The sequence below is a fragment of the Macrobrachium nipponense genome, chromosome 29, assembly GCF_015104395.2.
Source record: "Macrobrachium nipponense isolate FS-2020 chromosome 29, ASM1510439v2, whole genome shotgun sequence".
NCBI lineage: Eukaryota > Metazoa > Arthropoda > Malacostraca > Decapoda > Palaemonidae > Macrobrachium > Macrobrachium nipponense.
In genome coordinates, this window is record NC_061092.1 from 1,061,422 (window position 1) to 1,088,502 (window position 27,081).

Below are 27,081 nucleotides of genomic sequence, written 5' to 3' on the forward strand. Positions count from 1 at the left end.
CGGGGGGTAAAACCTGACCAAAACAAACTAGTGCTACCGCGAATTTCAAAAATTCTAGCTGCCGACGGTTTTAGAAACTATAGCTATGTAATTACTTGGTAAGTTGCATACATAAAACCACTAAGCAAGGAGTGGTCTTGCTTGATGTGACATTTGAGACAAAAGAAACTTACACTATACAAAACTCTAAAATGAAAATATTTTGGGTGAATAAGACAAAGTATGATAATAAAATACAGTACATAAAAGCTACACAGTATTAATCCTCATGAGATTATGGGGGACCTCACTAGATGGAATTTGAGATAACAAACCATCCAATCATATATTTAGACAAGTTTGTGATCTTTGAAGCCTCCCTTCAAGGAAAGTTAATTATTCTTAATATTTTTGGTATTGCCAACAGAAGTAAAGAGCTTATGTATCCCCTTACAAGCTCGTCTCAGAGTTCAGAGCCAATGGTGACAATATGCCTTTTACCTGACAAATTTCTGTAAACAAATATCTGAGACTTTACATGATTCAGTGCATCCTCCACAAGGTGGAAAAATCTTGGAGATTATTCTTCATCCCACCAATGTTAAGCACTACAACTTGCAATACAGTAGTTTTGCTGATTAAGGAATTCTAACATCCCTCCTTTGTTCCATAGACTTAAACATTGCAATACTGGATCTCTTTGCCTAACCCTCATACTATATGTACTAATGAATTCCCTACCCTTACCCTTAAACATCTACAGTGCTGCTTTCACTGACCTGGTCTTGGTAATCTTCATTGCTATTTCAAGGCACCTGGTTCAGTAACTTTGAACATTCAAGTTCTGTTTTCAAGCTCAATGAGTTTTTTCCCCATACACCTTTCTTTTAAGGAAATCCTGCTTTCCTTAAATTTTGAAGTGTCAAGTAGCAAACATGATTCAAAATTCCACAAAATATCAGAATAGTATTTGCATACACACTTTTCACCTTCAAATTCCTACTTCTACTGGCTCAATTACTGTAAAAATACAATGACAGCTCCTGATAATTAGACTACAAAAGATAACAACAAAAGTTATTAAACTATTAAAAAAATTATTTTTGACTGGGTTCTACCAACAAGTTAATTTTTTACCTTGGTTAATCACCAGAATATCTCATACTGTAATGTGTGTATTAAGCTGTAATCAACTTGACAATATACTGTAAATTATGTACGTACTTACAATGTCAATTAACTAACCTTAGTGAAGCAGCATGTGCTAGTCCATTTGGGAAATTATCAGGAAATAATGCCATCAAGGATGTGATAGTACGGACGAGAGGTCCAACAGGACTGTGGTAGAAGAGTACCCGTCGTTCCAGAAGTACCAACTTGAATAACACCAAAATATTTCGGCCAAATATTCTTACAGCATCAGAAACATAGACTCCTGTGTACAAAAGTCACCAAATGAAGTTTAGTGGCCCAGAAAATGTCATTTTCTTTGAAAAAAAATCAATTTATCACATACAAACCCAGTAATTTCTCTTCAGCCTAGTTTATCCTTCATGCGAATTTCCAAATAGTACCATAAATCCTTGGGGAAAACAGTAGTTGAACGCTTTGTCTCTCATGATCCAGTTACAAAATTAACTGAATGAGAACTGAAATACTTACCTTTAGAAGCTTTACTATATTTGAAAGTTGTGATGCATTTACCTATCTTTTTTTTTCACATAAAGAATTATATATTTGTACAGAACTTTTCCATACTTCATAACATATTCTATTCTTTATTTTAAAATATATACGTATATCATTTAAATCTATCTTTTCAGATGGCTGTGTGGTTTACATATGATTTGTGTATATAGGATTAGAGCTATAAAAACAGACATGATAATGGGAGGAAAACAGTATGCATCTTTTCCTTATCTTTTATCCACAGCTGGTCCTGGCTTTAACTTATTTTCTCACTTGTACACCTCATTTTACTGGTCATAAATTTTCTTTGAGGATTGTTAAGTATTACCATAATTTGTATATGTAGTACTCTATTCTTCTCCTCCTTTATCTTACTGCATTTGTCCTCTGTTATCATCATCAATCTCCTTTTTTTTATTTTTCTTCAAAAATTATTCTTCTACTTTTCTTCCAGTATCTAGTTCCTTGTTGGACGAGTGGTTAACGTGCTCACCTACTGATTCAGTAGTTGCAAGTTTGATTCCCCGCTCTGCCAACACAGAATCAGAAGAATATATTTCTGGTGATTAGAAATTCATTTTGTGATATAATGTGGTTCGGATCCCACAATAAGCTGTAGGTCCCGATGCTAGCTAACCAAATGGTTCCTAGACACGTAAAAATATCTAATCCTTTGGGCCAGCCCTAGAAGAGCTGTTAACCAGCTCAATGGTCTGGTAAACCTAAGCTATACTTAACTTCTTCCTCTATCTTCATACATTGGTTCTGTTTCATATTTTTCCTTTTTCTTCACCTTACATTATATACAGTACTTCTTATTTATCTGCCTTAATCTATAAATAATTATGCCCAAACATGCAAATATGAACATTTTTTTATACACTTAAGCATTTGGATACTTACCTACTGTTATAGTTAGCTGATATCTTCTTACACCTAAAGCAATAAGATATACGCTAACTTTAACAGTAGGTATGATTCATTCCAAATACATAATATATCTGCTCTCACCTACCCCATCCTTGAATTTTGCAGATTCCTCAAAAATTTATTCAATCTTTTATTTGGGGGGAGGGGATAACTAAAATTCCATCATTATGGAATAATTAACATAGGTAGTCACAATATAGACAAAAATAGTACTGTACTGTGGTAGAGTGAGAAAACTAGATAAAAGATGCATACCTGCTGAATAAATAACTATGGTGATATAATTTTTTTAGAGGACATCAAAACAAAGTATTATAAGTGTAATGTACAGAAATAATTTTCAGGAAAATAATTAAATGTCCTTGAATGCATTGTAAAAACATAGTACTAATCAACATTCACTGGTAATAGATGGAAAATGAGGAAAACAAGGAATAGAAGGGAATAGTTTTGAGGCTGAATACAAGGTGCTTCAAAGATAAACATTCTTTCACTTTGTTCTATCTTTACTTGCTATTAATCCCTAAGAGCAGGGCTAGAAAAACATAAGCAGCAACCAGGGCGGGGTTAACTTTGAGGTCGCCAATTTAAGAAAAAACACAACAATGGAAAGAGGAAGATATGTAAATACACATGGCATAAGAATTTTTTTTTTTTAAATCTCCCTTTCCATGAGAAGTTGAAAAATGACATTTTTTAATGTAAAATGTATTTTTCCCTAACCATACAAACCTGGAGTCCTTTACTTAGGATAGATTGCAGCTCAGCTGAAACTACCGGCTAATACATTCTTTTATATATCAAGGTAGTAACTAATGAGCCAGTAGTTACCTTCCCAGCGGTGGGGAAGCACCGCCTCCCCACCAGCTCACTGAGTTGTTACTTTTATTACAGACAGGACTTTGATGATGACCCCAGAATCAAGGGGGTGGGTGTTTGGCAGGACTATACAAGTAAACGACTCCAGGTTTGTATGGTTAGGGAAAAATACATTTTACTTTCAAAAATGTCATTTGTTCCTACACTGTATATAAACCTTCCGTTCTTTACTTAGGAGACTTATCCTAAGGTTGGGATCGAAGCCCTATCTCGCTGGCTGAGAATGGAACCCGGGATGCCAGGACCCGGGCTTATAGCTCGGGGTCATGGATCCTTCACCCCAGGAGCCATGGTAAATGCGACCTGATGCCTGACGGCCTGGGTATCAAAGGTGTGAGCGTAGAACTCTTTCTGGCAACTAAAATCAGGCTATATGATTATAAAGGGTTTGTTGGGTTGCAGCACACTCCCCCTCGGAAAGGAGTGTGGAGACTGACTTCTGTGTGTCTACACAAAAACCACTAGTCGGACATGGAATGCTTACTAGTATCGAAATCATTCCGGAGAAAGGGTTTCAATGTTGTGGCCCCAAGTAAGGGGAAAAGATGAAAAGAAAATAGGCCAGTCATACTCTCATATTCACCCCCAGCCTGATACGGAACCTCGATCTTCGATTCGATACTTCCGACCTCTGAGGGCACGGAGGCAGCTAAACCACTTGCTGAGCAGCTACCACAGGACCAAAGTCAGTTGTGTTGAGGTAGCTGTGGGTACAGTCTCTAAGGTAGAACCTGGTGAAGGTGAAAGGGCGAGACTATGTGCCAGCTTCCATCACCTGGGTAACAGAGAGGTTCTTCTTGAAGGCATGAGATGTGCTCATTCCACGCACATCATAAGCCTTCACTCGACTGCTACCAGCAAGTGGAGAAGAGGGAGGGGAGAGGGTACGGTATTTCACCTCTCGAATCCAATGTGAAATGGTATTCCTTGTAACCTTCTTCTTTGACAAAGAGATGTTGTAAGGCGGGTTGAGTAGAGCTAGTCCGTTGGAGATAGTGCCTCAGTGTTCTCAGAGGACAGAGAAGTAGCTCATCTGGGTCTTCGGTTACTGTACTCAGGCTCATAACCTAGAACGAAGAAAATCAAGAATCAACCTGGGCCGGATTCTGGGTTTTTGGAACAAACTCAGGGACGAAGCTGAAGCAGACATTGGTCCAGCGCTCAGTATGAGCGACAGTATAAACTAGGCCATGAAGCTCGCTGACTCGCTTGGAGGAAGCAAGGGCGAGAAGAAAAACCGTTTTCAGGGCGAGATCCCTATCAGATGCCAGGGATAACGGTTCATACGGAGCTCTCCTCAAAGACCTGAGGACAGCAACGATGTCCCAGGGAGGAGGCTTTGCCAATACCAGAGTGCAACCCTGTTCAGAGCTTCGTATGAGCATAGAGAGTTCCTCCGAGGAAGAGAGATCGAATCCCTTCAGTCTGAGGATTTGGCTCAAGGCCGAGCAATAGCCTTTTACAGCCGAGACCGAAAGAAGCTTCTCTCTCTGGAGGTAGAGTAAGAAGTCGGCAATCACGGGGATAGAGGCTCCAAGAGGAGAATAGCCTCTCCGACAACACCACCACAGAAGATGGCCCACTTGGTCTGATAGACAGACGTCAAGGACTTCCCGAGGTATCCTGACATTGCTGTCGCAGCCTCTCGCGAAAAGCCTTTTGCTGTGAGGAGCTGCTGGATAATCTCCATGCGTGAAGATGCAAAAAGCTCACCGCGTTGTGGAAGATCCTCACATGTGGTTGCCATAGGAGGTCAGGGAGTGGCGGAAGCACTCTCGGAGTCTCTACCAGCATAAGTAGAAGGTCCGGGTACCATTCTACGTGAGGCCATTTCGGCGCTATTAGCATCATGGACAGGGAAGGTGTGGATTGCACTCAATTCAACACCTGCCTGATCAGGCAAAATGGCGGAAAAGCATAGACGTATAAGCCGTCCCAGGGGTGCTAGAACACGTCCTCGAATGCCGCCACCAGATCTGGAACTGGAGAGCAGTAAATTGGTAACTTCCGATTTAGAGCGGTAGCAAACAGGTCTATCGTTGGGGAACGCCACAAAGTCAAGACTTTGTTCGCTATCTAAGGAGCCAAAGACCATTCAGAGCCAACACTCTGTGTCCTCCTGCTCAAGATTGTCCGCCACGATTTTCTGTTTGCCTGGAATGAACCGAGCTGTCAACCCTAACGAGTTGAGACCTGCCCATTCTGAATCTGCACTTCTAGTTGGCATAGCTGCAGAGACACGGTACCTCCTTGACAGTTCACATACAGTGGTGTTGCCGCTCATCAGCGCCACCGAGTGACCTGTCAGAACAGAGATGAAGCGCTGGAGTGCCAGGAAGGCAGCGCGAAGTTCCAGCACGTTGATATGATCTCGACATTCCTGGTCGGACCATAGACCCGAAGCCAGGTGTTGCAGTAGGTGCACACCCCATCCTTCCTTGGATGTGTCCGTAAACAGGAGCAGATCAGATGGACGAGACTGGGGAGGGGAGTCCCTCAACAGGTTCGCGTCGTCCAGCCACCACTCGAGATTGGAGCGCATGTTCTCCTCCACTGGGACTAGTTCGTGAGGAGAATCATGACTTTGCAACCAACGATTCTTCAGACCCCACCGTTTGGAACAAGGCGTTTCAGCGAGGCCAGATGTCTCAGCAACGGTTGCCACTAATGTGCTGGCAGCTGGGACTGTCGAAGGAAGGGCAGAGCAACACTTCGGAAGCATTCCAGTCTTTCCAGTGTTGGAAAGGCTTTCCCTGCAATGGTGTCGATGATCATACCGAGATACACCAGTTGTTGAGAGGGCTCTAGAGAGGATTTCTTGTGGTTCACCATGATCCCCAGATCGTGACAAAACGCCTGAACATTGTCTCAGTGGAGACGAAGCAGTTCTATCGAGGGCACCAGTATCAGCCAATCGTCTAGGTAACGCAATAAGTAGATGAATGCCCTGGCGATGAGCCCATGTCGACGCTAGGGTGAACACTGGAGTGAAGACTTGTGGAGCTGTGGAGAGACCAAAACATAGGACCTTGAATTGGAACACACTGTCCGCTACAACAAGATGAGGATACTTCCTGGACAACGGATGGATTGGGATTTGGAAGTATGCACCTTTTAAGTCGGTCGTCACCATGTAATCCAGAGGATGAATGGCCTGTCTGACCGTGCTGGGGGGTCTCCATCCTGAATGGGAGTTCATTCAGGGCTGAGAGGTCAATGACCGGTCTTCAGCCTCCAGACGCCTTCTTTACAAGAAAGAGTCGACTGAAGAAGCTTAGAGACTCGTCGAGGACCTCCTCGAGAGCATCCTTCCCCAGCATGTCATGGACTTCCACCTCAAGGGTGAGATCCTTAATCGATCCCAGACGATAGGATGATGACGTCTTCGGGGGTCGAATCAGAGGAGGGGGAGAGTTGATGAACGGGACACGATACCCATGTCGGAGGACGGTCAGAGCCCAATACTCCGCCTCGGTGGTGGAGGCAGTGGGAAAGGGATCAGCCCTGGCAGGAGGGTGGGAAACCCTCCTAGATGGAGAGCCAAGGCGACGTCGAGCAGAAACAGCAGGAGGTTGGGGCCAACGGAAGGATGCTGCATGGTGCAGCTAAGAATCCTGGTTCACTCTCCTGAAGTTTCCGATCACCTCATTAACATCCGAAGATGGAAAGAGGGTGGATCCTTGAAGCGAGGCATTCCTCAGGTCGGTCACATCCTGAGGGTCCACAGCTCGATCAAGCCTTGATGAGACTGCGTCCCTGCGCTTCAGCACCAGGTTGGCCCAGAGGTTGGCAAGCTGGTGGACTAAGAACTCCATAGCCTTACCTCCTGACAAAACAAGGTCATGGAGCTGATGGGCCATGTCCGCTTGCTTGTCAGGCTGCTGCGGAGTCTCAGAGGTGGCAAGAAAGCCAACCGTGCCGCCCCAAAAGTCCAATAATGAAGCTGCTTGCAACGCCGCCATCGTGGTTTGTTCGAGCTGCGACATCTCCTAGGAAGAGAGCGTCAAGGTTCTGTGTTGCAGTGTCTAGAGTGAAACTCCAGGTGCCAATGATGTTATTGTTGGGTTTATGGGCAAGGGTGAAGGCTCAGCCTCTTGGGCCACATAATACTTCCTCTGTTTCTGGAAAGCAGAGGGGAGTAGCTTAGAGGACCGAGATGCCCGCAGCGAGTCCTTCCTCGCTGAAACTTGTCTATCGACCTTGGTCAGAGCCTCCCTTGTCAGGGATGACAAGGGCAGCTCAAACCGGGACCGAGCCCCACGAGGGGTGCGACAAAGAAGGTCGACTGCCGACGTGCATCCTTTCGAAGTAGTTGGAGCTTCTCCTAAGCCGTTTACCTTCCGGATGAGACCGATGATCTCATGGAAGGTGGTTTCAGCTGCCGCATCTTCTGGAACAGCTGGAGCAGCTAGTTCCAGAAGGTAGCCAGCTGAGTTGTTGGCTGCCTCGTGAAAATCATCCTCCATCTGCATTGACACACCCGGGCGTGATTGAGACGGTCCAGTCTTGAAGAAGAAGGCAGAGTCTCTAGTTGTTCATGAAGGGCGGCAAAAGGTCCGGGAGCTGAGGTCCCCAGAGCCACAGGAGCCCTTAGAGGCTCAGAATCTCGAGACCGATTCTTTACTGCCTTCCACAGGTCCTTATGCCCCTGTCAGACAGCCCCTTGTGAGAAGGGGGAAGGTGGAGTTGGAGGACGCCTATCTGCTTCTGTCGAAGCTGGAGGAGAGAGGGGAGATGGAGCCCTCTCCGCAAGCTATGTTGGAGCCCTGTCAGGAGGATCTCAGCTGGGTTCAAACTCCATGGGCAAGATATATTTCTCTATAAGGGAACGAGCCCTTGGAGATCAGGAACCTCGAGAGGTTGGAGGTCTGGACTCGTAAGGAGGAGTCATGGGATGCCTTTGCTTCCAGAGCGCCTCTCGCCTGACGTTAAGCACTCGTGGCAGCTTAGGGATAGTAAATTCCCTTAACTTCTCTCAAAACTTCCAAAGAGGAATCGGAAGGGGGGCTGGAGGGTCATATGAAGGAGAAGGATCCCGTATGCGGCCTTGTTCTCGAGGGAGAGTTGGAGAACAACGACCTCTGATCAAAGGTGAAAGCCTATAAGGCTGCCTTTTGGAAGGCTGGGTTGCAGTTTTACAAGGATCCTGAGGTGAAGATGGGACCTCCGGAGGAGGAGCAGACGATGGAAGTTCTGAGGAAGGGTACTCCGACTCAGATGTCTGTTTTCTGTGTCAAAACCTTGCAAAAAAACAGAGGAAAAAGATTTTACAGGTGCGTGTGTATCTGCAGGAGCAAGAGCACGTGTCAGCGCGGGCGCGCACACAGGTTCTGAATGCGTGTAAGCGCATGCAGGCGAATGGCGCTCAAATTTGCACGCGGGAGAACACCTAAAGCCACACACATTAGAACGCGCTGGAGAGCGTTGACGCTCTACAAGTGAAATTGCATGTCTTGTTGCGTGTGTAGATGAAGAAGAGCGTTCCAAAGAAGGAACGCATCTGGGGTGTGATACTGGAGACCGAGAGCGCCTGCTGGAATGTTTAGAAAAACGCTCTGGTGACGAGCGTTGGTGCGCATGGGCAGTAGCGCATCTTGTGAGCGCTTAATTCTATTGCTGAGGCAGCAGTGAAGCAGCGCGTTACAGGTGAGTGCTGTCTAAAGGACGCATGCGCAATCACACGTGCTGTCGGAGCGCGCTGTCCAGGAGTAACACGGCAAGCAAATGAACGGTGCGCATCAGGAAGTAGTTCTTGCCACGGTGTAGAAGGTGGGGGCATGTTGGCACGTTGTCCCCGAGAGGGAGAGACAGTTTCTCTGCGACCTCTCTCTAATGAAGGCTCCTGTGCGCGGGCCAAAGCATCACGCATTGCAGGGGAGCGTTCAATCAGCGAAGCCTCCTGTGCGTGTACGGTAGCATCGCACAGTGTGGAGGAGAGTAAATATGATATTGTTAGTATACAATAAAGTTTTGTACATACTTACCTGGCAGATATATACTTAGCTTACGTCTCTGACGTCACGACAGAATTCAAAACTCGCGGCACACGCGACAGGTAGGTCAGGTGACTACCTTACCCGCCGTTGGGTGGCGGGTGTAAGAACCAATCCCCCTTTCTTGTCAGATTTTCTCTTCCACCTGTCTCCTGAGGGGAGGCTTGGAGGGCCATCAATCGTATATATCTGCCAGGTAAGTATGTACAAAACTTTATTGTATACTAACAATATCATTTTTGTACATGAACTTTCCTGTCAGATATATACTTAGCTGATTGACACCCTTGGTGGAGGGAAAGAGACACTCAAGTACAAAGAAAGGGGAGACAACACATGTTATAGGATATAAAAACCTTGGTTCTTACCTGTTTTAGGCAGAAGACTTCATAGTTACTGTCTATTAGTCTGCGTTGCCTGAAGAGTTACAGCGAGGGCGTGACCTACAGCTGAAAAACTCTTTGGGTCTACCAATGGGAACTGACTCCGCTTACTTGGTAGAATCCAGTTAGGGTCTTGTCAAAGGGGATCCGCCCACTTAAATGACAGAACCTGTCCACTACCAATGCAAGGAGCTCAAGCACAAACCAGATCACCTAACCAAAATACTGTGTTAGTAATACGATTGAAAGAGATGCCTACCTGCATCCTCTTTCATACAACCATAAAAACACAAGACAATTACCAAATGGGAAAAATTTTAAAAAGGATATGCTTCAGTTCCCTGCCCCAGCACTGAATCCGCCGATACGTACGGGCCTAACCCAAAGCACTTCTCATACGTAATTCTCACGTCTCTCAGGTAGTGGTGGCGAAGACTGAGTCGCACCTCCAAAAAGTCGCTTTCATGAGATTCTGCAGTGACATATTCTTCTTGAAAGCCAACGACGTGGCGATGGCCCTCACTTCATGCGCCTTGACTTTCAGAAGCTTATGATGGTCTTGGTTGCATGCTGCTTGAGCTTCCTTTATCAGGTTCCTAATAAAGAATGCCAGAGCATTTTTTGACAAAGGCCTACTGGGATCTCTTACAGAACACCAGAGGTTGTCCATGTTGCCCCTAAGCTTTTTCTTTCTCTGGAGATAAAACTTAAGGCTTCTTATAGGGCAAAGAATCCTTTCTGCTTCTACTCCGACCAGAGAGGATAAGCCTTTTATCTCAAAACTACTGGGCCAAGGTGAGGAGGGATTTTCATTCTTGGCTAAGAAAGAAGGAAGAAAGGAACAAATCACGGAGTCTCCCTTGAATCCTACACTTCCTTTTAAGGCTTGCAACTCACTAACTCTCTTAGCCGAAGCCAACGCCATGAGAAACAAAGTCTTCATCGTCAAGTCTCTAAATGAGGATGACTGAGGTGGTTCGAATCTCGAGGACCTCAGGAAAAGCAAGACCACATCGAGGTTCCAGCTTGGGGTTAAAATAGAGACTTTCTTAGTAGTCTCGAAAGATCTTATCAAGTCATGGAGATCTTTATCTTCCGAGACGTTCAATCCCCTGTGCCTGAACACTGAAGATAGCATGCTCCTGTAACCCTTTATAGTTGAGACCGCCAGACAGCATCTTTCCCTCAGGAAAAGGAGGAAGTCTGCTATTTGGGTCACAGAGGTACTGGAGGGGGAAAGCTTCTGATTCCTGCACCAACGTCGAAAAACATCCCACTTCGACTGGTAGACCCTGATGGTGGAAGGTCTTCGTGCATTGGCAATAGCCCTTGCAGTCTTTGCCGAAAAACCCTTCGCTCTGACCAGACTCTTGATAGTCTGAATCCAGTCAGACTGAGAGCGGGGAGGTTCTTGTGATACCTGTCGAAGTGGGGCTGTTTGAGCAAATCGATCCTTAGTGGCAGGGATCTTGGAATGTCTACTAACCATTCCAGTACCTCTGTGAACCAGTCTTGGGCGGGCCAGAACGGAGCTATCAAGGTCATCCTTGCTCCCTCCGATGCTGCAAATTTCCTTAGCGTCTCTCCCAGAATCTTGAAAGGAGGGAATGCATAAAGGTCTAGGTTTTCCAGTCCAGCAGAAATGCATCTATCGCTACTGCTCTCGGGTCTGAGATTGGGGAGCATTAAAGGTCAAACCTCGCGTTCTTGGAGGTCGCGAATAGATCCAAATGAGGTCTGCCCCACGTCCTCCACAGCTCCTGGCATACGTCCGAGTGAAGAGTCCACTCTGAGGGAAGGACCTGGTTTTTCCTGCTCAGAAGGTCGGCTCTGACATTTCTTTCTCCCTGTACGAATCTGGTGAGGAGTCTTATCCTCCTTTCCTCCGACCACAGAAGAAGCATTCTTGCTGTTCGTACAGGGAGAAGGAGTGAGTCCCCCCTGCTTCCTGATGTAAGCCAGGGCTGTGGTGTTGTCCGAGTTGATCTGAACCGCTGCCTTCTGGACAAGGGGCTCGAAGGCTTTTAGTGCTAGCCAAACCGCCATCAACTCCTTTTTGTTGATGTGCCAGGACATCTGTTCCCCCTCCCAGGTGCCTGACACTTCTCTTGAACCTAGCGTCGCTCCCCAACCCATGTCCGACGCGTCTGCAAATAACACTAGGTTGGGGTTCGGCATGTGTAGGGAAATACCTTCCGCGAAGCGAAGAGGGTCTGCCCACCAGAAGAGATCCTTCTTTATCTCGTTCGAGATCTTGAAGCGGAATTCTAGATCTTGAGATCTTCGGTTCCAGTTTCGATTCAAAAAGAACTATAGTGGTCTCAGGCGCAACCTTCTTAGAGAAACGAATTGCTCCAGCGAGGAGAGCGTCCCCAACAGACTCATCCACTCCCTCGCTGTGCATACATCTTTCTCTAGAAAGGTTGCGACCTTCTCTGAACAACGGGTTATCCTTTCTGGAGATGGATAACGCACGAAAATCCGGAGAAACCATCCGAATCCCCAGATAGATCCGATCTTGGCTGGGGATTAACTGCGATTTCCCGAAGTTCACTAATAGTCCCAGAGAACTTGCTAGTGTCAACGTCTTGTGAAGGTCCTCCAGACATCTCTCTTTCGATTTGGCTCTAATAAGCCAGTCGTCTAAGTAGAGGGAAACCCTCACTCCCTCCAGATGTAGCCACTGTGCTACATTTTTCATGAGCCCCGTGAACACTTGGGGGGCTGTCGAGAGGCCGAAGCACAAGGCCCTGAATTGGAAAACTTTTCCTTTCCACATGAACCGTAGGAATTTTCGAGAAGAAGGATGGATCGGCACGTGGAAGTAAGCGTCCTGAAGGTCTAGGGAACACCATCCAGTCCCCCGGGGCAAAGAAGCTGCTAAGGACTGAAGATGTTGTCTCCATGGGCGAACTTTCTCTTCTTCACAAAGACGTTCAGGGCGCTTACGTCCAGAACCGGTCTCCATCCTCCTGAGGCTTTGGGAACTAGGAAGAGGCGGTTGTAAAAACCCGCGGAAAGGGGCACTTTCACTAGCTCTATAGCTTCCTTCTCCAGCATAAGCTCTACTGCTAGAGCAAGGGCTTGGTTCATATGAGGGTCTTTGTTCTTTGTACTTGGCCACCAACTCCCTTGGTGTTGTGGTCAAGGGAGGCCTTGAAATGAAGGGAATGAGGTACCCCTTCCTGACGATTGAGAGGGACCAGTTGTCAGCCCCCTTCTGGGCCCAGACGTCTGAGAAACTCAGTAGTCTGGCACCTACTGTAGTCTGGAGGACATGGGCGCTACTTCTTCGATCTAATAGATCGAGAGAAGGTCCTTCCTCTCTTAGGAGGTCTTGTTCCTCTAGAGGAGGAGGAGCGTGAAGGAGGGCCTCCTCGAAAGGGCTCTTGTCTTGAAGTAGCTTCTTTCTTGGGTTTAGATTGGAAAGAAGTCCTAGGAATCCTAGCAGATTGAGCCAACATATCCTGCGTGGCCTTCGCTGAAAGGGCACTCGAGATGTCCTGGATAATCTTCTTCGGGAAAAGTTGTGGTGAGAGTAGAGCATACAACAGAGAGGCCCTCTGTGCATGCGAAACTGCTTTTGTCAGAAAAGAGCAGTACACTGCCCTTTTCTTGATCACTCCAGCTCCGAAAAGAGAAGCTACCTCGCCAGAGCCATCTCTCAATGCCTTGTCCATACAAGACAGGACCGAATGAAGATCTTCAGGTGAAAGGGACTCCTGGGCTTGCGTCTTCTTTGCCAACACTCCCAGGGACCAGTCAAGGAAGTTAAAAACTTCGAGGACCCGGAACATTCCCTTCAGAAGGTGGTCCAACTCACTCATTCCCCACGTCGTCTTCGCCGAATTAAGCGCTGAGCGGAATCCACCAACGAAGAGAAGTCCGAGTCCGCGGATGATGGAAGAACCAGGCCCAAAGGCTCTCCTGACTCGTACCAAAAGCCCATCTTTCCCATCAACTTGGAAGGCGGGAAAGAAAACACGGTCTTTCCTTTTTTTTTCCTTGGAGACCAACCAATCACCAAAACCTTTAAGGGCCTTCTTCATCGAGACGGTAAGCTTAAAGGAGGTGAAGGAGGAGCAACAGCAGAAAGTGAATCTCCAAACACTTGCAAAAGGAGGTCTGTAAGCCTCTTGTATGAAGAGACCGAAGAATCCTTTGATAACTCTTCATCCGTAGCCTCTTGATCCTCTTCGGAAGAATGACGCTTCGAAGAGCGGCTGCCTGGAGGGGAGCTCTTTCTAGGAGAGCGCCTACTAGAAGAGGCGCGCTTGTCATATCCTAAGGCCGTGTCGAGGGTGGAGCGCCTGCCAGGCTCTTGGCGCCTGCCACGGGGAGAAATGCTCTCCGGTGAAGAGCGCCTACCAGACGGGTAGCGCCTACAAGGCTCTGCGTGTCTGTCCAGAAGAGAGCGGCTACCTGGGGAAGGACACCTGCTTGGTGAATGGAGCCTACTGGTTTCTTGGCACCTACTAGGCTCTGGGCGCCTACTTGCTTCTCGGCGTCTGTCAAGAGGAGATAGTGTCTCTGGCGAAGAGCGAACTTCTGGTGAAATGCGCCTACCAGGCTCCAAGCGCCTGTCCAGGGGAGAGCGGCTTCCTGGCGAAGAGCGCCTGCTTGGAGAGGTGCGCCTACCAAACTCCTGGTATTTACCAGAATCCTGGCGCCTGTCAGGCTCTTGACGCCTGCCAGGAGAAGAACGGATCCTTGGTGAAGAGCGCCTGCTAGAAGCGAAACATTCGTCCTGTTCCTTATGTCTAACTCTGGACGAGCGGCTACCAGGAGAAGAGCACCTGTCTGGCGCGAGAAGTTTCCCAGGCTCTTGTCGCCTGCTCAGGGGTGAGAAGCGCCTGCTCGGAGAGAAGTCCCTATTGCGTTCTTGCTCCAAAGAAGCGCGGCTGCGAGGCTCTTGATACCTTCCTGCAGGAGGCGAGAAATCCCTGCGGTCCTTCTTAGACTTCTTCACCGGGAGCGAGATGTCCTTCCGACGGTGAGAACTCCCTGCCAAGGAGTCAGCCAGAGCTGAGTTCTGCGCCTGCAGACCTGCCAGAATGCGCGCCGGCGATCTCTCGAACGCTTCAACTGGAGAAGAGGGTCGAGGGCAAAAAGGAGAAGAGGGTTCTAGTGAACTCCTGGATCTCTTGGTTTCTACCTCCGGCTCTTCCGAGAAGTATTCAGGGCTGGAGGGAAGGGCGCAAGGCGCCTTCCAGGCTCTCTTGAGAGGGCACGATGATTCCAAGGCTCTCCATCTGCGCTTAGGAGAGGGCGATGAAGATGAAGAGAAGCACTGGCGCAACACATCTTTCTTGGTTCGATCCAAGGCAGCCTGGGGACGTGCATCAGGATCTGCCGAGGGGACGCCTGACCGGTGGGGGTTCTCCCTAACCTTCCTGCGGCTGTTGACTTTCATCCTCCACTGGGTCTGGGAGTCTGGAAGAGGTCTAGGCCTGGAAGCGTTAGTGAGCCGGTCAGACGCACCCTCCACTGCACTAGGGGCACTGCACAATTCACTGGCACTATCACTCTTACCTTCAAGCGAGCGTATTTTGCTCTCCATACTCCTAATCGTGGCTCTCATGGAGGCCACCTCCGAATGCAAATCTTCAGGTTCGATGCTGGGAGCAGGGGCTGAAACTGGAGAAGGTACTAAATCTACAGCAGGGTTCTCTACATCACCTTCGCTAATACGTGATCTACTAGAGCTCCTAGAAGAAGCTTTACGGACCCTATCTTTCTCTAACTTCCTTAAATAGGAAGAAAGAGACTTCCATCCATCTTCATCCAACCTTTCACACTCCTTACACGGGTTATTGAAAGAACATTCATTACCTCTACAACCCATACATACATGGTGAGGATCTACCGATGCTTTAGGTAGCCTCACTTTGCATTCACTCACAGGGCACACTCGAAAAACAGTAGATTTTTTAAGATCAGAATCAGCCATTATAAGAAAAATCCAGAGAAAAATCCAAAAAACAATCCAAAATAGCGTATGCCAAGCCAACGGACAAAGGGTACTTCACCAAAAAGACAATCCAAATAATCCTCGGCAATGAGCAATAAATCCAACTATCGTGAGGACTTAACAACAGGTGTTGTCAAGCCGGGCGACAGAGAAAATCTGACAAGAAAGGGGGATTGGTTCTTACACCCGCCACCCAGCGGTGGGTAAGGTAGATCACCTGACCAACCTGTCGCGTGTGCCGCGAGTTTTGAATTCTGTCGTGACGTCAGAGACGTAAGCTAAGTACATATCTGACAGGAAAGTTCATGTACAAAACCAAAGAATGCTTCTTTGTGCATGCCGTAGCATCACGCATTGCGGAGAAGAGTAAATCCAACAAATGCTCCTTTGTGCATGCCGTAGCATCACACAAAGCCGAGGAGTTTACGCATGAAGGTCTGGTAGTTCTCGAAGGAGAGCGCGCGTCAGCACATCTCTGATAAGTCTTTACTATTTCTCTGAGAGTCACTCTTGGCTCTCGAAGAAAGCGTGTCAGGAGGAGTCCAAGTACATCGTCCAGAGACAAGGCGAAGCTGCAGGGCCCGCATCCCTGAGGGCGGGCAGACAGGAGGGCGGATGTGACCTGTCAGCATCGAAAAGAGCCTCCGCAGGGGAGGGCTCTTGGGGCAGCGCCGCAGAGGGATGGGCATCTTCCTTAACAGCACGGGAGGATGAGGCTGACTCCTCCAAGGAGACTAAGGAGGAAGACGCAGCCCAGGAGGAGAATTCCGACAAAAGTCTCTCCTTCAACGGCAGGCCAGGAAGTCCCGACGAAGGCCACAAAACACGAAGGGTGTCGCCAACATGAACCAAAAAACAAGGCTCATCCTTAGAAGGGCCAGGGCTTCCTGCCTCACCAGGGGATACGAGCAGGTCTTGCTCTTTCAAAGGCTGGCCAGGAGTCAAATTGTCGCTCTTATGCACTTCACTCCCGGAGGAGTGAGATGCCGAAGGTCCCGAAGGACGAGTCCCCGACGGGGAAGCAGAAGGTCTGGGTCATTTAGTCTTCGAGGAAGAACTCGAAGGCGAAGAATCCCTTTTCTTCTTCTTACTTCACCACTGGCGATACTCAACCCACTGGGCAGGTGACCAGGTATGACACTCCTCACAGGGGGATTCCAATGTACGTACAGGAATGCTCCCTGCAAAAAGGACAAAGGGAGTCAAGGTCTCTATCAATCCTGCTCATGAAAGTCCCACACCTACGGCCCAGGACACCAGGGCAGGAACGCATAACCATATCGTCAGACATATTTGCATTCAGCTAGAAAAAGAGAAAGAATGTTATGAAAAATTTCAGCAGCCAGCGAGAGTGAAAGAGAGGTCTATCCTCGCTGCCGGCTGTAATCAAAGTGATGACTCAGTCAGCTGGTGGGGAGACGGTGCTTCCCCACCGCCGAGCAGGTAGCTATCTCGGTATATAAAATAATGTATTAGCCGGTAGTTTCAGCTGAGCTGCAATCTATCCTAAGTAAAGGACGGTGTAGGAACAAAGACTATTTACAACCCATTGTACAGCCTCTTCTACAAGACAATTGTAAATTTTACCAGATTTTATTATATTTTGTAAAATTAAATTACATCTCACAAAATACCAAAGCAGAAAAGAACTAAAATCAATAACAAATTCTGAATACGTATGTATATTTGTTGTAAAATATCTATGCAAATATAACAATTTGTCCAAAATTGTATTTTTCCTAACTATACAAACCTGAGGTCCTTTAACAATAAGAAGGTACTTAGCGGCAGCTGAACTGGTTGTAAGCTTTGAACAAGGGGGGTTCGGTAGTTAACTATTGTCCGGCAGTTGGCGGTCAGCTCGACTGCGAGGAGAGGAGTCACTTTGCTTTAGGCCCAGGAAACGCAGAGTGAGGGGTGGCATGAGGTGGGACTATGTGTAAAGGATCTCAGGTTTGTATAGTTAGGAAAAAACAATTTCCGACAAATTGTTACTTGTTCTGATACGTATACAAACCCTCGGTCCTTTAACAATAGGAAGACTCACTTCTTGGTGGGTGGAATCTGAGTCTTATGAACAGACTGGTGTTTGTCCTACCTTGGATTCCCTCCCTGGTCGTAAGAGCAGAGGGAGGGATCCTAGCCTCTGCCCAGCTGATCGGGGTGTGCACCGCAGGATCAGTAGTCAGACTTCTGGACCAGATTTATAAGAGGGAGGCAAGAGTACCTCTTATAAATAGCAAAAAGCAAGAACTAGTTCCTACTTCAAGAGCCAAAGTAAAGTTATGGGTTTGTCTCTTGTTGGCTTCCACTCCCCCCCTTGTTGGGGAGTGGTGGATAATCACTCCTGTAGGATGTTTCCATATGATGTATATGTAAGTTACTTGTATTCCCGCCAAAATGTGTTTAAGGCGGGAGAAATTGAGTCTGGGGCAGTCTCGCTTGGGTAAGCGTAGCCTCAACACTGTCACGTGCACTGCTGCTCATCATGTATTGAACTGTGTGAAAATACAGCTATTGCATATTGCTCGTGTTTGAGTATACCCAACCTGCTTACATGGCGCAGTGATATAAGGACCTGGGAAGCCTTCAAGATGTCGGGTGCAAGATATTCAACAACACCAAGAAGAGGGGCCCTTCGACGGGCTGCACGTAGCCGCACCAATGGTGGGAATGAGGACCTTCTGAGTGCCATGGCAAACCTTTTCTTGCAGCAGCGACAGAGCAGTGGTGCCCCCTCAGGTATGAGAGCAATTATGCCCGACAAATGTTCGTACGAAATGTCACAAGGAGCATTTAGGAAGTGGCGTAGGTCTATGACAGATTGGTTCCAAATTGGCAGGGTTTCAACTGAAGATGCTGTGCTAAGCATTCGTTTGAACTGCAATGATCAGTTACAAAGGGCATTGGACGCTTGTTACACGTCCGATGAATGGAAAGCCCTTTCTCTACATCAGGCATTGGATGCCGTCCAAGAAGTAACTCAAAAGTCTGAGAACCGTGCAATTCTGTGGGATAAATTTTTTAGTGCACAGCAAGGGCCTATAGAACCCGCGAAAACATATGTACATCGGTGTCAGGAATTGGCTTTAGATTGTGCTTTCCACTGCCCTCGGTGCCAAAATGACATGAGGGACTATATGCTGACTCACAGGTTAGCCAGTGGTTTAAATAACTGCGGATTGAAACATTACAATACAGTTTCACAGTGAAATAGTACATTCCTGGGAAGAAAAACTCAGCAGCCAAAACTCTTTCAAGATACCCAGTAATCAGAAGCCCAATAAATGCGAGTGACAGTGAGATGGGGGAGGAGGTTGAGAGTTTGTGCGTTGCAGCGTTGATCACGTCGCTGAGTGATGACGTCATAACCCTCGACTGGAATTCTGTTAAAAAAGCTGCTGAAAGCGATGTGGAATATCAGCTGCTAAAGAGTATGGTAGCCGCAGGTTCTTGGCCGGTATCAAGAAATCTACTTCCAAGTCGACTCCAGCCTAACAAAAAGTCCGTATTTTAACGTACGGGACCGACTTGGCATCGTGGACGAACTGGTGGTGTATTCATATGATGAAGGGCACATACGTCTAGTAATACCTGTGTCACTACGAGACCGAGTTGTCTCTAACCTACACTCAGGCCACCAAAGCTCTGATTCAATGATTCGTAGGGCACGGCAGGCTGTGTATTGGCCTGGGATGGAGGGTCAACTGAATCTCAAGAGGATGCAGTGCAGAACATGTGACGTCATTGCTCCATCCCAACAAAAGGAACCGCTATTGCCTACCCCACCCCCTGAATATCCTTTTCAACAGACGGTCACGGATATGTTTCAAATATGTGGAAAACAATATCTGGCATATGCAGATAGGCTTACTGGTTGGCTGGAAATTGCTACTTCTGCTAAGTTGATCCCACTCTTCCGACGATGCTTCATGCAGTGGGGTGCCCCGGAAGAAATCTCCCTTGACGGTGGCACCAATTTGGTAAGCACTGAAATGGCTAGCTTCCTACAGAAATGGGGGGTTAGGATGAGAATATCCTCAGCCCATTACCCCCAATCCAACGGGAGGGCAGAGGCAGCAGTACAGCAAAAAGAACCATTCAAGATAACACAAGAAGCGACGGAAGCCTCGACACAGATAGTTTTGCAAAAGCCATTTTGCAATATAGAAATACGCCCCTAAGAGACATCGATAAATCACCGGCACAATTAGCCATGGGACGACAACTCAGACTCAGTCCCCATGATTAAAAGCTACCATAAGATAACAGAGCAGTGGGCAGACATTATGATAGACAGAGAGGAGAAGATGGGTAGACACTTGAGAAATGTCAAGTTCCGTCATGATTCTAGTGCAAAGAGACTCCGCCCCTTGCAAACGGGTACCACAGTAGCAGTGCAAAATGTTGTCTCTAAGGCCTGGGATCATATTGAAAAAGTCATTGAAATGAAAGGAGACCGCCAATATGTCATAAAATTAGATGGTAGTGGAAGAATATCAACAAGAAACAGAAAACATCTTCGGGAAATAAGAGTGCAGGTTTCCCCACCTACTCGTTCACTTTCCCCCGCTGACTCGTGTGCTGGCCGCCAACCTAGAAGAGGGGCAAGGAAAATAAATCCTCCGAGTTGGCATAAAAACTACATTTTGTGATTTTTCAATTATGTACAATTTGATTTCTCTTTAGTTATGCATTTTCTTTTTTGCACTGAATATGTGGCCATTTTGTAATAACTTGTCAACTTCATGCAACTAAATGTCGTCCTACTTTGCAATGAGCACGTAATCACGTTCCACATATATGATTTGTTTTTCTCTCATATAACACCATTTTGTCGTCAGTATGCCTTACACGTCTCTTCTGTATAATTACTTGATAAACCTTCAATTTCATGAAAAGTGTAATACATTTATTTTAGAGAAGGGATGTAGGATGTTTCCATATGATGTATATGTAAGTTACTTGTATTCCCGCCAAAATGTGTTTAAGGCAGGAGAAATTGAGTCTGGGGCAGTCTCGCTTGGGTAAGCGTAGCCTCAACACTGTCACGTGCACTGCTGCTCATCATGTATTGAACTGTGTGAAAATACAGCTATTGCATATTGCTCGTGTTTGAGTATACCCAACCTGCTTACAACTCCTATCCCTACTGAAAAGGATAGAATGGAGCTCGGTTATGTAGCTTACCTGCATCGGCCTCCTGTTCAGCATAGTGACGACCGCGGCCCTCTGCCCACAGGTAGAGGAGAATGAAGGAGGAAGAGAAGCCAGTCACACTCTCTTTCACTTGTCTATTCATGCAGTCACACAAAGATGCGATGCTGTTCTGTCCGCTCGGGTGCTAGGTAGACTACACAACTTGTTGAGCAGCCACCACGGGTCCCAAGGAAAAAGTGTCCAAGGACCTATGGGTGATATCCCGAAGGTAGAATGAAGTGAAGGTGGTCTGGTTGACCCAAACCTCTGCCTTCAGAACCTGCGCCAGGGAGAAGTTCTTGCGGAACGCAAGGGTATAACCAATACCTCTGACTTCATGGGCTCTCGGATGAAGGGTACGGGTGTCGTCACTGCCAGCTGGCTCGTACGCCCTCCTGATCACCTCACGTAGCCAGAAAGAAAGAGTGTTCTTGGAAACTTCTTTCTTGGTAACCCCAGTGCTAATAAAGAGGCGTCGACACTCAGGCCTGAGGTGCCGAGTTCTCTTTAGATAGCGCCGTAGCGCCCTCACAGGTCTTGAGGGTCAGATCCCTGTCTGACGACTCTTGGAGTGGCTCGCAGGTTCTGCGAGTCAAACTCCTAAGGACGAGAGTCACATCACACCCCGGGGGCCTGAGTTCCCTGGGTGGGCAAGACCTCTCATAGCTCTTCATCAGGAGGGAGATCTCGAAAGAAGATGAGATGTCCACACCTCCCAGTTTAAGGACTAGGGCCAGGGCGGCTCTGTAGCCTTTAACTGCAGATGGAGAGGAGCTTCTCTCGGCGAAGGAAGACGAGGAAATCCGCTACCTACTGAAGAGGACGGACCACTTCCCCTGGTAGACAGCTGCAGAGGACTGTCTGAGGTATCCAGCCATCTCTGCTGCTGCGCTGCGAGAAAAGCCTCTCGCTCGCAAGAGATGGTGGATAACAGCCAGCCGTGAAGACACAGGGACTCGACGGACCGGTGGTACCGTTCTACGTGTGGCTGGCACAGGAGGTTGTGCCATTGGGGAATTTCTCTCGGCGCTTCGGCAAGCAGAGCCAGCAGGTCCGGATACCAAACGGCCTGAGGTCGTTTGGGCGCCACCAGGATCATCCGAAGGTTTGCAGTGATCAGCGCCCTGCTGATCACGTTGCGATTCAGACAGAACAGGGGAAAGGCGTAGACGAAGAGGTTGTCCCACGGATGTTACACATCCATAGCCTCCAGGACGTTGATGTGGAGCTTCTGGAACTGAGTCGACCACGTCCCCTGAACCTTCTCGTACTGCGAGTATCCCCCCCAACCTGTCAGTGATGCATCCGTGTGCACCACTAAGGACGGGGGAGGAAACTGCAGCAGAATTTCCTTCACCAAGTTTGCTGCCTTTGACCAAGGCCGAAGACGTTTCTTCAGAATCGCTGGCATCGGAGCAAGCTTGTCTCGGAACCTTGCATTGGCCTTCGAACGCCAAACTCGATTGATATCCTTGAGCTTGGCCTTCAGCAGGACGTCTGTCACGGATGCAAACTGGAGAGAGCCTAAGATCCTCTCCTGGCTTCTCTTGGACGTCTTTTTGGATTTCAAGAATTGCCTTGTCGCCTTTGCAATCTCCTTTCTCTTTGCCGATGGGATGGAAAGAGTATGCGAATCCAAGTCCCATTGGATACCTAGCCACTGGAACCTTGACTCTGGAGTCAGGCGGGACTTGCACCTGTTGATTTTGAACCCTAGTTGTTCTAGGAAAGTCATGACCTTTTCCGTGGCTTTCATACACTTGTCCTTGTCCATCTCCCACACTAGCCAATCGTCCAGATACGCTACTACCATTATACCCTGAGACCTTAGCTCCTGCACCACCGACTCCGCTAGCTTCGTAAAAACCCTTGGGGCTATATTGAGCCCGAAGGGCATTACTTTGAAGGAGAAGGCTTCCTTCTCTAATTTGAAGCCTAGATACGGACGGAAGTGCCAAGCTATCGGGACATGATAGTAGGCGTCTGTAAGATCTACAGAGGTGGTGACGGCCCCACGGGGAAGTAAGGTCCGCACCTGAGAGATGGTCAGCATTTTGAACTTGTCGCAACGAATGTACAAGTTTAAATGGGACAAGTCTAAGATCACCCTTCTCTTGTCGGTGCCTTTCTTCAGAACACTGAACAAGCGTCCCTGGAACTTCAAATTCCTAGTCCTCAACACTGCTACCAACTCCTGTGCTGGCTCCTGATAGAAGGTGTTGGGTGGAGGAGGACCTTCGATCCAACTCCAGCCTAGGCCTCTGGATACTATGCTTTTTGCCCAATTGCTGAACCCCCAACGATGATGAAAGTAGTACAGCCTGCCTCCTACCTGTGAATCCTCATTGAGAGGATGAGGGTCTTGTCCCTCTTCCTGTCCTTGTACCTCTAGCTTGGCCGGAGGCTCTAGTTCCGGCACGTTGGTGAAAGGAACATCTTGCCCTGCCACCTCTCCCAAACCTGTTAAAAGGCTGAAATGCCTGACTCTCATAGGTTGGGTTAAAGGTAGGCGACACCGCATACGGGGTTGGAGCTTGCTGGTTAGGAGACGGAGCAAACAGAACCAATTGATGCTGAGGCTGTGCCTTGGAGGTCGAAGGCTGTGGTACTTGCTGTACTGGTACAGCCTGGACTAAAGCTTGTTGTTGAGGTGCCTGGAAAGATTGGAATTTCCTTTGTTTCTTCCTTGGCTTCGAACCTGAGGAGGAGGACTCCGGTTTCCTTTTATATGGAATACCCCAGCGTAACCTGATGCTTTGGTTCAGGCGTGCTGCCTCATGCTGAACCTCGTTGACCACTGAGGGCGGGAACAGATCTGCGCCCCAAATTGAAGAAGCCAGAAGCTTGTTCGGTTCATGCCTAATCGTAGCTTCGGATAGGACATGCTTCCTGCAATTTCTCCTAGCTACCGCAAAATCATACAGATCGCATTGCATGCTCAACAGTAATGACTTTGCGATAACCTTAAACAGTGGCTCCTGTGCATACTCAAGAGCCGTTGTATCAGTCATCACTAATGAGTTAAGAGACCTTGCAAGACGTGTCCTAGCATCGAACTCTGTTTGAATCAGAGCATCCGACAGCCTAGGAAGGCGTTCACTGAACATAGTGATTGCACAATCCGGCTTATGCTTCCCCACAGAGAAGGTTGCCGGCAGATCTATCCACAAATCCTCCCCACCCGGAAGAAGCAGTGATGTAGGATCTGTTTCCCTAAGCTGGGGCATAGGCTCATCACGCGTCACTGCTTAGAACTTGAAGTCCTCGAGTCTCCGGGTAGTGCAGCCTTCTATCGTTAACATCCCATTAATGAACGGAGCAAAGTTTGCTACCCTCCAAGGGTTATTTGGATGAAAGGGAGGGAGAGTGGAACCGTCCGGCATACTCTGGCCTTGCACTAGGTTACTAGGATGGGACGAACCTGCTGCACCCTGCTGAAGACCTGCAATTAGAGACTTCTGAGTACCCAGTCTCTTAATCCCCTCCTCAAACCTTGCCGTAACTGTATTGACCAAAGTTCCTAGGCTATTGACCTGTTTTAATATATTCGTATTGAACAGATCCTGCCCAGCAGGAGAGGAATCCTCCTTCTCCTTTGGTACCTTATGAGGTATCAGGCCCTTAGAAGTTGATGGTAAGGGGCTCGAAGGGGAATGGTAAGATTTCTCCTCCTGTGACCTTGGTTTTGAAGACTTTGACAGGGACTTCTGTCTGGGTTTAGTACCTCCGGTATGGGATGCCGGGACCCTTTTAGGAAGGTTGTCATAAGATGTTTTTGGTATTGAAGCTCTTTTTTGCAGTGTTTTTGACTGAAGTGTCTTTACTTTAGGTATCACCGAGGAGGATTGCGACCTAGAAGGAGGCAATCCCCTGATGAAACCTTGAAATGATTTAGAAGAAGGAGTGGAAGAGTTAGACGTACTCAAGGAATGACCCTGAGGACTTAGAAGGCTAGCCTCATTAACGCTCTTACCAATACCCATATCCGGTGTAATGGGCACATCTTCTGTAACCAGAAGTGGCACTCCTTCCAACACAAGCTCCGGTAACTCCTCGTCTTGTTGTTGAGATACCAATTCCTGAATAGTTTCAATTATTGGAGCTGCAACCTTTGGGTCCACGTAGCCGGTATTTTTTCCTGCCGGGAAGATTAAAGCTGCCATGTCCTGGGAAAGGATGTAAGGCTTCACCTTCCCAATGTTCCGCCCTAAGCCTCCTACCCAAACCTTGAGGGTGGAGAGAGCAGCATCCCTAGCAGACTGCTCCGCCTGTAAGAAACGAAATAAGTTAACTTTGAACTTAACTTACTATACTATCGGATACGATAAGGCTATAAGTTTAGTAAGATATCATACTATCACAAAGACCACATTAAAGGTCGAAGCACAGAGAAGGGGTAACTTACCAAAGAAGTAACCCGATCTACCATCTCGTAGCAGGCAAAATAGTTCTCGTGATGCCAAACTACGGAATCCTCTATCAGCACAGCACAGGGAGCATGGGCCCAGGCAAACGTCATGCCCGCAAGGATCCTGGAGGACGGCATTACAGCCGGCAACCAGACATTGGGGGGCCTGTAAATGTAATGATACATGAGTATCGCTCTGTAATAAGGTATGAAACGCTCAAGGTAACATGATATTGTGCCGGAGTGACCCGGACTAAAAAGACATATCCATCCCAGGAACCCGTGCTAAGAGCATATTGATCAACCCGGGACCGTAGTAGCCGGGAGGACAATGCATTCCGGGTATCCCGGAACCCCCTATTGAAGCTACCTGATTAGGGAGAAGGAAGACAAAGGCACTAGCGACGGGCTATCCCGAGCGGCAATGAACCCGGGGGTTCTATGTACGTAATTAAACGAAACAATAAAGTAAAAAATAAAAAACTATTATCTCCGCCTACGGAGGTACAACGTCCCGAAAACAAAACCCTCGACGATTGCCGGTGAGGCCAGAATGCAAACCCACCATATGCGGGAAGGGAATGTCTAAGGCGGGAGGGTGAACACACCCAGAGAGGCGAGAGGAGCCGAGCGCGCCCGGACTACCGCCAACTCCGGAGTGAGGTCAGCTGAGAAGCGACACCCACCAACCTAAGGCCTGAGAGGCCCCTCTCCACACCCCCCCGAAAGGACTCGGGTCGGTCGTCAGCGACAACCTGAGCGAGAGAAGCACCCACCTTGTGGGAGCCTTGAGCGGAGGGGAGGAAAGGCAGGTCGGGTGGGGTGACGATCACGTGACCTAGCGGCTCCCCGCGGTTACTGGACCACGAGGAAGGCGCAGGGGAAACCTACGCAGTAGGCTAGCCGACACGAACACCCAAAGAAAAACATACACAAATTCATAATAAATACTTAAAACTAATGTAAAATCATGCTCTAACACGGGGGAAGGAAAAAAGAATAAATGGGAAGAGAAATGAACATTAATCGCCTAACAACTTGGCAGGACCACCCGATAAGGATGGCCCTAACCAGGACAATACCAGAACTGGCCTATTGCCGTAATGATATAATCAAAACCGTAGGGCAGACGGCCAGGGTAGGCATGATAACGAAAACAAACAAAATAAAATCATAATACACATAATGACATGCAGTAAAACTATAACGGTGGGTACCCAATGAGGTACGAAACAAAGACACGTGCTCGAAAGGAAACCCCCGTGCTAAATCACGAAAATAACAAAAACAAAAAACATATACACGATCAACAAAACTGCCATCCAAGAAAAGGCAAATAATGTGTACTGATATACTACTCAGTTCACGAAGTATGGAAGACCACGCGAAACCGAAACGACACAAAGGGGGACGGCGTAATGGCGGCGCGCAGCCGCCTCAGCGAAGGCGAAGTCTAAGAAAATCCTAAATAAAAGGACCACGAAGGTCAAAATCACTCCCTAAATAGTGTCGAACAAAGAACCAGTACTTAAATAGGATGTAGAAGCAGATTGACGATCCATAATGTAAAAACACAAGCCAAAAAAGCGTCTCTCCAAAGGCTATCAAAGGAATGACGTGACAGACACTTCCAACAGGGTAGCAGGAAGT

The 27,081-nt window shown here is 47.7% G+C and overlaps 1 protein-coding gene across 1 annotated transcript in view; it reads right to left on the reverse strand.

Annotated features, from left to right (window-relative positions):
• Nucleotides 1-27,081, reverse strand: part of LOC135205991 (late secretory pathway protein AVL9 homolog) — a gene marked incomplete at its 5' end in the record, with an annotated part of 226,407 nt that overhangs the window by 179,339 nt on the left and 19,987 nt on the right. Inside the window, one exon of the mRNA XM_064237162.1 lies at nt 1,225-1,414. Within this exon, the coding sequence (XP_064093232.1) occupies nt 1,225-1,414 (190 nt within the window). The remainder of the gene's footprint in view (nt 1-1,224; nt 1,415-27,081) is intronic.